Source organism: Scyliorhinus torazame, chromosome 17 (assembly GCF_047496885.1).
Source record: "Scyliorhinus torazame isolate Kashiwa2021f chromosome 17, sScyTor2.1, whole genome shotgun sequence".
NCBI classification, from domain to species: Eukaryota; Metazoa; Chordata; class Chondrichthyes; order Carcharhiniformes; family Scyliorhinidae; genus Scyliorhinus; species Scyliorhinus torazame.
In genome coordinates, this window is record NC_092723.1 from 1,267,734 (window position 1) to 1,279,975 (window position 12,242).

Sequence of the window (12,242 nt, forward strand, 5' to 3'; positions counted from 1 at the left end):
TCCATAGGCCTTCTTCACAACCCTATCAACCTGGGTGGCAACTTTCAGGGATCTATGTACATGGACATATGTGTTTCTGGAACAGACCTCTTCATTCACCTGAGGAAGGAGCAGCGCTCCGAAAGCTAGTGACATCGAAACAAACCTGTTGGACTTTAACCTGGTGTTGTAAGACTTCGTACTATGTACATGGACACCTAGATCCCTCTGTTCATCCACACTTCCAAGAACTTTACCATTAGCCAAATATTCCGCATTCCTGTTATTCCTTCCAAAGTGAATCACCTCACACTTCTCTACATTAAACTCCATTTGCCACCTCTCAGCCCAGCTCTGCAGCTTATCTATGTCCCTCTGTAACCTGCTACATCCTGCCACACTGTCGACAACACCACCGACTTTAGTGTCGTCTGCAAATTTACTCACCCACCCTTCTGCGCCTTCCTCTCGGTTTGCTGAGCTTGGAGACAGTTTCAAATTAAAAAAAGACCAAAGCAACTATGTCCCTCACAATCCTGCCAATTATCCCCACTCTCATTAAATCTGTTCAACTATAATACAAGCTTTGTTATAAAGCTCTGACGTTTGGTTTGTGACCCATTTTTTCCATTTTATGCTGCATGGTAATATTTGCTGAATGTTCGGAATTTTCACTTTATTCTTTTTAACACACAACACGCAGGGTTTCTGCAGATTGTGCAATAATCTGTTCTCCGGAATATACATATTCAAGGCCAGATTTGTAACTCCAGGTGCTTTTCTAGTTGGTTGATGTTCAGGCAGGTTCGAAGCGAACAGCGGCAGAGAGCAGGCCCAGGCAATTTTGACCCTTCTGACACTTTAGTTTCTGCAGATAAACAAGTGACCCCAGTTGCCCGTTGGTGTGTGAATAGTGGTAGTGAGCAGAGATTCTTGGACGATCTTGCCAGAGGAAAGATGTAAGCGAGGTCTCAACTTTCCTCGAGCCCGTAGGAATGTTAATGCCCCACCCAACCTCGTAAAGAAAAGAAAATAACTCCTCTTAAACGGTTTTGTCTGGTCCAGGATCCTTTTCTCTCTTTTACATGACAGAAAAACCTCAGTGTTCTCCCAATCAGGTTGTTGGTAGATTAATAATCAGAGCTGGGTGACTTTGCTGGTCCCGAATCTCCATTTGTCAGTGAGGACCCGGCCTGCTTTACATTCAGACGCTTGGGTCATAATCATAGGAAGTTATAACCCACAGCATTTTACCTGTTCTGTGCTGTATTTTCTACACCCATTTTCCACAGGGTCAGTAGGGTTAAAATTGTTTCTAATTTATCCTAAATCCATCTTCCAATTGCTTAATTATCTCAATGGAAATCATTCCAGATGCTATTCTGCTCGTATAACATAAAGCCAGCAAACATTACATGCTAAATTTGAAACCATTAATGAATTGACACAAAATAATTTAGTTTTTCAGGAACAAAATTGTTATCCTGTTCCGTGACCCAGCTCTGCCTCAGGGGGAGTGATGCAAAGTTCATGACAGAGATTGTAAAGCTGACAGTTGCTAATTGGCAATGGTTAACGGACGCTGGGTACAGACATCAACGTGGCAGAGAAAGAATCAGATCACCAATCTATCCTCAACCAGGGACTGACTCCATACCACACGTGGGAGTAACGGAGGGAGCGAGGGACAACACAGCGGGAGACAGATTGCCTGAAGAAATGTTATGAAAGTGTTGATACTTACAGTCATTTGCCTGACACTCAAAGAGAAGCAATGATATCATCCCACAGCTCAAAATGATTGCCATGTTCAAATTTATCATCGCAAGACAATCAAGATGCAGTATTGTCAACGATAATTCTTCCTCACTCAAACTGATGTTCCACTGTTTCTAGTTAGTGGGTGTTTTGGAGTTGAAATGCTTTGGTTAATAAATAACTGATTATTTTGAAAGATTATCACAAGAGTTCACAGAGCCACTGGTGTTGAGCTAGGAGACGGGATGAGCAGTAAAAGCTGCCATTGCATTTCACGAGCAACGAGTCAAACGTGTAGCAGCGTCCCAGCAACTGGAGCTTCAAATGTACCTGCAGCTGATTGAAAGAATTAAGGGCCCCATTTTAAAAAAAATTTAGATTTCCCAATTAATTTTTCCAACTAAGGGGCAATTTAGAATGGCCAATCCACCTACCCTGCACATCTTTGGGTTGTGGGGGCGAAACCCATGCAAACACGGGGAGAATGTGCAAACTCCACACGGACAGTGACCCAGAGCCGGGATCGAAACTGGGACCTCGGCGCCGTGAGGCAGCAGTGCTAACCACTGCGCCACCCTGCTGCCAATTTAAGGGGCCCCATTTTGACTGGCTCACGATGTTTTATTGGTGGCAGAGTGGCCCCTGCACTGTGTGAGGGAACCACCAGGAGGTGGCCCACTTCAGGTTTCCTAGGTGGGGGGGGCAGGAGATGTATCGGAACTGGAAGCTCCACTGCCCAAGGCAGGGACTCTGGTGTCAAAGACTGCCACTGTGGTCATGACTCTGCTGCTGAAGGTTTTACCCCTCCAATTGTCGGGCCTGCCTGCCCAAACACAGCAGAGAAAAATATATCCTGATTCCCCTGCGATGGCATCTGAATAGAGATGTGCCCTCTCGTTCTCCTTCCTGCCCCAGCATCGACTCCCTCGCTTGGTGAGGCATCACATCTCATTGGGTCAGCAGAGTTGAGTCTGGAATTTTAGGACAGACTGATGATGACCAATAAGAGGTCACCTCCTGGAAGATTGCTGCTGCTATCCGCATCTGTGTGAATATGACCCAACATCAGGACTTGTTCTTTTCTGACAAAATCTGAGCCAGAGTGTGTAATGATATGTATATTGACTGGGCTGTAAAGAGGTAACAAGTTCATGATAATGCTCCTTACCACTAGAGGGAACCACAGAACAGTCATATAAATATCATGTGACTCGGGGATTCTGGGATTAGAAGATGATTAGATGATTAGGAGTTAAGAGTTAGCAGAGAGCTGGATAAGTTAGTCAGGCATAGAGAGAAGTTGTATACTTGAGAGTTCTGTAAGTTAGAGAGAGTAGTTTTATATAATAACCTTCTACTTTAGGAATGAGAACAAATCTTAGTTAGTAGTGTAATAAATTTATAGTTTTGTTCATTAACAAAGCTTTGTGTTTGTTATTCAACACTGTGCATCCGAGCCACCCAGGTGAAGCAGAATACAGAACACAACAGAGTGGTCATAGAATCATTTTTAAGATCTTTTCTGAGTTTGTGGAGTAGAATTTTCCCATTGGACAAGTCCCGGTTTTCTGAAATAAATTTAGCAGAAAATTGGCCGAAACCCTCGCTGGAATTATTCGGATTCGCCAGCCCCACAAGCAGGATTGTCGATCCCCTCCAGCAGGATTGTCGATCCCCTCCAGCAGGATTGTCGATCCCCTCCAGCAGGATTGTCGATCCCCTCCAGCAGGATTGTCGATCCCCTCCAGCAGGATTGTCGATCCCCTCCAGCAGGATTGTCGATCCCCTCCAGCAGGATTGTCGATCCCCTCCAGCAGGATTGTCGATCCCCTCCAGCAGGATTGTCGATCCCCTCCAGCAGGATTGTCGATCCCCTCCAGCAGGATTGCCGATCCCCTCCAGCAGGATTGCCGATCCCCTCCAGCAGGATTGCCGATCCCCTCCAGCAGGATTGTCGATCCCCTCCAGCAGGATTGTCGATCCCCTCCAGCAGGATTGTCGATCCCCTCCAGCAGGATTGTGCAGCCGCTCCAGCAGACGGTCAGAGTCTATAGGAAGCAATTGCAGGATCAAATGGAAGATTTTCCTAAAAGGTCCCAGAACATCACAGACAGATCAGTCTGCAAGAATCAGAGAGAGCAGTGAGAAATAGAGGTGGCCAGTTTCTATTAGGCACCAAGTAGAGGACAGTTTGAAGCTCTTGCTAAAATCTCCAGGGTTCATCCAGTAGAGGCAGCAGAAGAGGATTCTGGAGAAGTCAACTCAGTCACCTCGACTGTGCTGTGGTGTGGGTAGCTGAAGAATGTTGGTGTCAAAGAGCGGTTAAGCCTGAAATACAACATTAGTGTTTCCCTCCTCTAACCTAAAAAAAAAAGGCACTGTGAGGAGGACAAGCAGGTATCCCAGCCAGCAGAGTGACCTGGGAGACGTCAACTCGAACAGCAGATAGGTGATGGGCTGGTGACTGGTAAGTAGTTTCTTTTTTTATTTTCTATTTTCTTTTCTTTTATTCTCTCTTGGCGTTGTTGTAAAATTAACTTAAGGGTGAAGTCAAGGCGGGAGATTCCAGACCCGTGTCATGCTCCTCCTGTGTGATGTGGGAATTCAGGGACCCTTCCGGTGTCCCTGGCTCCTTTACGTGCAAGAAGTGTGTCCAACTGCAACTCCTGTTAGACCGCTCGATGGCACTGAAGCTGTAGATGGACTCACTTTGGAGCACCTGCGAACCTGAAAAAAACATGGAAAGCACTGAAAATTACTGAGGGAGATAGGAAATGGGTGACAACCAGACAGAGGAAGAGTAGGAAGGCAGTGCAGGGGTCCTCTGTGGTCATCTCCCTCCAAAACAGATATACCATTTTGGATACTGTTGGGGGAGATGGCTCACCAGGGCAAGGTCTTGGATCCAGACCTTCAGCGCACCCTACGTGCTCTCATCCCACGTACTCCCCACGTTGGAGATCTCTACTGCTTCCCAAAAATGCACAAGGCCAACACACCAGGCCGTCCTATCGTATCAAGCAATGGGACCCTGTGTGAGAACCTCTCTGGCTACATCGAGGGCATCTTGAAACCAATCGGACAAGGAACGCCCAGCTTCTGTCGCGATACGACGGACTTCCTACAGAAACTCAGCACCCATGGACCAGTTGAACCAGGAACATTCCTCGTCACAATGGACATCTCGGCACTCTACACCAGTATACCCCATGACGACGGCATTGCTGCAACAGCCTCAGTACTCAACACCGACAACTGCCAATCTCCAGACGCAATTCTGCAACTCATCCGCTTCATTCTGGATCACAACCTCTTCACCTTTGACACACAGAACAGCCATGGGAACCAAATTCTCACCTCAATACGCCAACATCTTTATGCACAAATTTGAACAAGACCTACTCACCGCACAGGACCTTCAACTGACGTTATACACCAGATACATCGATGACATTTTTTTCCTTTGGAAAGAATCAGTGAAACGACTACACAATGACATTAATAAGTTCCATCCCACCATCAGACTCACCATGGACTACTCTCCAAAATTGGTTGCATTCTTGGACACACTCATCCCCATCAAGGACGGTCACCTCAGCACTTCGCTTTACCGCAAGGCCACGGATAACCTCATGATGCTCCACTTCTCCAGCTTCCACCCTAAACACATTAAAGAAGCCATCCCCTATGGACAAGCTCTCCATAAACACAGGATCTGCTCAGACGAGGAGGAGCATAACAGACATCTCCAGGCACTTAAAGATGCCCTCGTACAAATGGGATATGGCGCTCGACTCATCGATCGTTCCAACACGTCACAGCAAAAGACCGCACCGACCTTCTCAGAAGACAAACATGGGACACAACCGACAGAATACCCTTCGTCGTCCAGTACTTCCCCGGAGCGGAGAAACTACGACATCTTCTTCGCAGCCTTCAACACGTCATCGATGAAGATGAACATCTTGCCAAGGTCATCCCCACACCCCCACTACTTGCCTTCAAACAACCGCGCAACCTCAAACAAACCATTGTTTGCAGCAAACTACCCAGTCTTCAGAACAGCGACCACGACACCACACAACCCTGCCATGGCAATCTCTGCAAGACGTGCCAGATCATCGACATGGCTACCACCATTACACGTGAGAACACCACCCACCAGGTACGCGGTACATACTCGTGCGACTCGGCCAACGTTGTCTACCTCATACGCTGCAGGAAAGGATGTCCCGAAGCGTGGTACATTGGCAAGACCATGCAGACGAATGACAACGGATGAATGGATATCGCGCGACATTCGCCAGGTAGGAATGTTCCCTTCCAGTCGGGAACACTTCAGCAGTCAAGGGCATTCAGCCTCTGATCTCCGGGTAAGCGTTCTCCAAAGTGGCCTACAGGACCCGCGACAATGCAGAATCACCGAGCAGAAACTTATAACCAAGTTCCGCACACATGAGTGTGGCCTCAACTGGGACCTGGGATTCATGTCGCATTACATTCACCCCCCACCATCTGGCCTGGGCTTGCGAAATCCTACCAACTGTCCTGGATTGAGACAATTCACACCTCTTTAACCTGTGATTATCCCTCTCCATCTGGACCTGTAAAGACTTAATTACCTGCAAAGACTCGCATTCAAAGTATCGTCTTCCATCTTTGACTTTGGCTCGGTTTGTTGGATATATTCAAGCTCTGTTACAAATACATTGTGGTCATCATTGAAGCATTGCCTCCCAGGACAGACACGGCAAAGGTAACAGCCAATGTGCTGGTATGTCAGGTGTTCGCTAAATGGGGACTTCCCCGTAACATTGAATCAGATCAAGGAGCTCATTTCAGTGCTCAGGTGATGCAGAATGTAATGACCCTTTTCGGAATAAAACAAAATTCCACATAACCTATCCCCACAGAATAGTGTAGTGGAAAGAATGAAACTAACTTTGAAAAACATGGGGCGGGATTCCCCCCTACCTGGCGGGCTGCCCCAAAGATGCAGAATCCTCCGCACCTTCAGGGGCTAGGCTGGCCCCGGAGTGATTTGCGCTACGCCAACCGGCAGGGAAGGGCCTCCACCGTCCGGCAGGAGTTGGAGCATGCGCGGGAGCAAGTGTGTGTTGGCGTCATCCCAGCGCATGCACAGGGGGGGTTATCTGCGCGAAGGCCATCACGGAGGAATAGTGGCCGACGCGGAGGAATAGAGTGCCCCCACGGCACAGGCCCGCCCGCGGATCGGTGGGCCCCGATCGCGGGCCAGGCCACCGTGGGGGGCACCCCCCAGGGCCAGGTCTCTCCTCTCTCTTTCCCCCCCCACCCCCGAGGCCGCTCACGCCGCCAGGTACCGCTGGTGTAACATACGCCAACGGGACTGTCCGAAAACAGCCAGAGAATCGCCGGGGGGGGGGCTGCCAGCGGCCGCCGACCGACGCGGCGCGATTCCCGCCCCCGCCAAATCTCCGACGCAGAGAATTCGGCAGCCAGCAGGGGTGGGATTCACCCCACCCGGCGGGGGGTCAGAGAATCCCGCCCCTGGTTTAGAAAACTGTCAAACAAAAGAACTCCACTTGGAATGTAGTCCTTCCTGCCTGTCATGATATTCAAACATACATCATAACACAGACATAATGACAGACAGACCAACGGACCAATTAGCACACATAACACGACAGCCAATCACAGACAAGAGCAGACACAGTATAAGACAAGAAACACGACACTTCCTGAGCAGTCCATCTGGAGACGGCACAGGGCCAGGACCTCATTAGCAAGACACTCACACAGTCACAACGTGCTGAGTACCAAGTCTGATGTGTAAATAGTTAGATGGAATAAAACTGCGTTGTACCAATCGCAACCGTGTTGGTTTGTCTGTACCTCAGAGCACCCAACACCTCATGATACCAGGAGTGAATCGATACCTACCGGCAAATCTGCCATCCTGAGCCATGGACACCTGCAACAAACCGCAGCCGTTGCAAGTCGCTGGGAACCTGGGCACCAATTGGAAGCTCTTCAAGCAGCGATTCGAACTCTTCATGCAAACCAATGAAAAACAGGGGGCCTCGGACGAAACAAAGATTGCCATGCTCCTCACTACCGCAGGTCAGCACGCCATCGATGTAGACAACTCCTTGGTGTTCGCGGAAGGCGAGAACAAATCTAAGTATGACACGGTCCTCCTGAAGCTCGACCAGCACTTCAACGTTGAGGTCAACGAAAGCTTTGAGAGGTATATCTTTCAGCAGCGCCTACAAGGTAAGGATGAGCTCTTTCAGTCCTTCCTGACGCACCTCCGCATACTCGCGCAGTCCTGCAGTTACGGCACCACCTCAGAGTCCATGATCCGGGACCAGATCGTTTTTGGCGTTGCCTCCAGTGGCCTACGCCAGCAGCTTCTAAAAATTAAAGGCCTGACCTTAGCATCTGCAGTTGAAGCCTGTGTCCTGCATGAAAATGCGACCAGCCGCTATGCCCACTTTCAGGCGACCGAATCGGCACGGAGGGGGTCCCACGCAATCGAATCGGCAAGCCAGGCCACCCACGAGGCCGAACGCATCCAGGCAATCGAGTTTCTCCCAGCCCGCGGCCCGGACGAGGGCGGCCGTTTCGCGCGCTTTTCAAGGCCTCCCCGCTTGTGCGCGCCAAAACCTACGGCAACACTGAGGGACGTGCTGCGCAGGCGCGCCCGACGCAAGACCGAACTGCGCAGGCGCAGTGGCGTAACGAACGCCATGACGTCATGACGTGCGGCAACTGTGGAGCTGCACATTTAAAAGGCAATGTCCTGCAAAAACCCGACAATGCCTACGCTGTGGCAAGATGGGCCACTACGTTGCCTACTGTCGAGCGGCTCAACCTGTGGATCTTCCACATCTCCGACAACCTCGCAGACACGTGCGGACCATCCAGCCTCCACATCACGACATCCAAACCGATGACATAGATGACCAAGACGCCTTCCGGGTTGCGGTCATTGATGGGAACCGGGTCAACACCATCAATCCGGCCGATGAATGGAGTGCCACACTAACGGTCAACCGATCGCCGATCACTTTCCGCTTGGACACTGGCGCCTCCGCCAACCTCATGGCATGGTCAGCCTTCTATGCCATGAAGGCCAGAGCACCAATCCAGCCATCCCGGTGCAAGATGGTTGACTACAACGGGAACATTATCCCGGCCATGGGATCCTGCCAGCTCCAGGTGACACACAGAACACACACGGCCACACTCTCGTTCGAGATAGTTGGCTCATCGAAGGACTCCCTGCTGGGCGCACAGGCATGTGAGGCTCTCCACCTTGTACAACAAATTCTTTCTCTCTCTCCAGGCGGCACGTCTGACTTCCCGGATGCAGAGTTCAACGCACAGCTCCAATCGCTCCTCGCCCACAACCAGGAGGCATTCGAAGGCATGGGAACACTGCCATACACCTACCGAATTCGCTTCAAACCGGACGCCATCCCGGTCGTTTACGCACCTCGCAGGGTTCCTGCGCCACTTAAAGACCGCCTCAAGCAGCAGCTGCAGGATCTCCAGGACCAAGGGGTCCTATCCGGGGTCACGGAGCCCACGCCATGGGTCAGCTCCATGGTGTGTGTCAAGAAGCCCTCTGGCGAGCTCCGCATCTGTATTGACCCCAAAGACCTCAATAATAACATTATGCGGGAACATTATCCCATACCCAAACGGGAGGAGATCACCAGTGAAATGGCCCAGGCGAAGATATTCACAAAACTGAATGCTTCCAAAGGATTTTGGCAGATCCAACTGGACCCGTCCAGCCGAAAGCTATGTACCTTCAACACCCCTTTCGGCAGGTTCTGCTACAACCGGATGCCATTTGGCATAATCTCGGCATCCGAGGTCTTCCATAGAATCATGGAGCAGATGATGGAAGGCATCGAAGGGGTGCGCGTATATGTGGACGATGTCATCATCTGGTCCACCACACCGCAGGAGCACATACATCGTCTCCAACGTGTTTTTGCCCGCATACGGGAAAACGGCCTGCGCCTCAACTGAGCTAAGTGCTCCTTTGGCCAGACCGAGTTGAAGTTCCTGGGGGACCATATCTCCCGGTCAGGGATCCGTTCGGATGCAGACAAGGTGAGCGCCATCACAGCCATGCCGGCCGACAAGAAGGCTGTCCTACGCTTCCTTGGCCTGATCAACTTCCTGGGGAAGTTCATTCCCAACCTTGCCTCCCACACGACGACTCTGCGCCACCTCATCAGAAAATCCACAGAGTTCCAGTGGCAACACACGCACCAGCTGGAATGGGAGGAGCTCAAACGCAAACTCACCCCTGCACCAGTGTTGGCATTTTTTGACACGTCTCGCGCCACCAAAATCTCAACTGATGCCAGCCAATCCGGCATTGGAGCAGTGCTCCTGCAGAGGGATGACACGGCATCATGGGCCCCAGTGGCCTATGCATCGCGGGCCATGACCCCCACAGAGCAGCGCTACGCGCAAATCGAAAAAGAATGCCTGGGCTTGCTAACCGGTTTAGACAAGTTCCACGATTACGTCTATGGTCTTCCACGATTCACGGTCGAAACTGACCACCGCCCCCTGGTCAGCATAATAAACAAGGACCTGAACGAGATGACCCCTCGCCTCCAGCGCATCCCACTTAAACTCAGGAGGTACGACTTCCAACTGGTCTACACTACAGGGAAGGACCTCATCGTGACGGATGCCCTATCTAGAGCAGTGAGCACGCCGCCAGATGCGGAGGGGTCCGTCTGTCAGGTCGAGGCACAGGTGGCCTTGACAGCGGCAAATCTGCCGGCTAACGACCCCAGTCTGGCCCGCATCCGCCGAGAGACAGCGGCCGACCCCCTTCTGCAGCGAGTGATGCGCCACATGACGGGAGGATGGATCAAAGGGCAGTGCCCGCAGTTCTACAATGTACGAGACGACCTAGCCGTCATTGATGGGATCCTTCTGAAGCTGGACCGGATTGTGATTCCGCACAGCATGCGCCAGCTGGTTCTCGACCAACTACACGAAGGCCACTTGGGGGTCGAGAAGTGCAGACGGAGGGCCCGAGGGGTGGTATACTGGCCGGGCATCAGTGACGATGTTGCCAACATGGTGCTCAACTGCCCACCTGCCAAAGGTTTCAGCCGGCGCAACCTCCTGAGACGCTTCTGCCCCATGAGTTGGTGACGTCCCCCTGGGCGAAGGTGGGTGTCGACCTATTTCACGCGCTCGGCGTGGACTATGTCATCATAGTTGACTACTTCTCAAACTACCCAGATGTCATACGCCTGCACGATTTGACGTCGTCTACTGTCATCAGGGCCTGCAAAGACACCTTCGCTCGCCACGGCATTCCGATGACTGTCATGTCGGACAATGGGCCCTGTTTTGCCAGCCAGGAATGGTCATCCTTTGCTGCCTCGTATGGCTTCACACACGTGACGTCCAGCCCTCTGCATCCCCAGTCAAATGGGAAGGCGGAGAAGGGCGTTCACATTGCCAAGCGGCTCCTCTGCAAGGCTGCTGCTGCCGGATCGGACTTCTACCTCGCCCTGCTGGCCTATCGCTCGGCCCCACTAGCCACGGGTCTCTCACCAGCCCAGCTGCTGATGGGTCGCGCCCTCAGAACCACTGTGCCTTCCATCCTGGCACCAACAACAGACCATGCTCCGGTACTGATTAGGATGCAACTGCAGCGCGATCGCCAGAAGAGATCGTACAAAACAAGGGCAACTGATCTTCCCTCCCTGGCCCCTGGAGACAACGTCCGCATCCACCTACCAGACGGTGGCTGGTCAGCACCTGCCGAAGTTCTCCGACGCGTGGCTCCCCGCTCGTTCCTGGTACGCATGCCGGATGGATCCGTGCGTAGGCGCAATCGCCGGGCTCTTCGCCTACTTCCACGCTCGCAACGGGACCCTACACAGACGCCGTGTCCTCCACTGGTTCCTGATAGCGACTTCGTGGAGTTGCCATATACCATGCCCCTTCTGTCGCCGCCCGTGGCCAGGCTCGCACCTCAGCCGGTGGTTCTCGGCCCACCCTTGAGGCGGTCAACCCGAATTCGTCGCCCACCTACCAGACTGGACTTATGAGACTGTTCACACGTCACAATTTAGCAACTCCTGTATTGTAACATGTCACTGTTTTATCATCACAGACCTCGTTTGATCGTTCCAAATTTCAAAGTTGTTCTTTTGTTATGGTACAACCTCGTTAGCATGTCACACCCGACATCGCCCCTTGTATATAGTTAAGCCCCATGTACATGATGTAAATATTACGCACACACACCTTTAGCTGCACTCAGGACACATTTATATTTATAATCACGTAGGCACAATCTTGTAAAAAAGGGGGATGTCATGATATTCAAACATACATCATAAGAGCAGACACAGTATAAGACAAGAAACACAACACTTCCTGAGCAGTCCATCTGGAGACAGCACAGGGCCAGGACCTCATAGCAAGACACTCACACAGTCACAACGTGCTGAGTACCAAGTCTGATG

At 51.4% G+C, this 12,242-nt stretch overlaps 1 protein-coding gene across 3 annotated transcripts in view; it reads right to left on the reverse strand.

The window, feature by feature from the left end:
• LOC140393616 (coagulation factor X-like) overlaps positions 1-1,899 on the reverse strand; it is a 31,851-nt gene extending 29,952 nt beyond the window's left edge. Inside the window, exon 1 of one of the 3 annotated variants that reach the window (XR_011935696.1) lies at positions 1,724-1,899. Coding sequence is in view for 2 of the 3 variants with exons in the window: in XM_072479887.1 (XP_072335988.1) it covers positions 1,724-1,802 (79 nt within the window). In the remaining variant the exon portion in view is untranslated. The remainder of the gene's footprint in view (positions 1-1,723) is intronic. The other 2 variants (XM_072479887.1, XM_072479888.1) reach the window with 2 other exon arrangements.
• Positions 1,900-12,242: the final 10,343 nt, after the last annotated feature.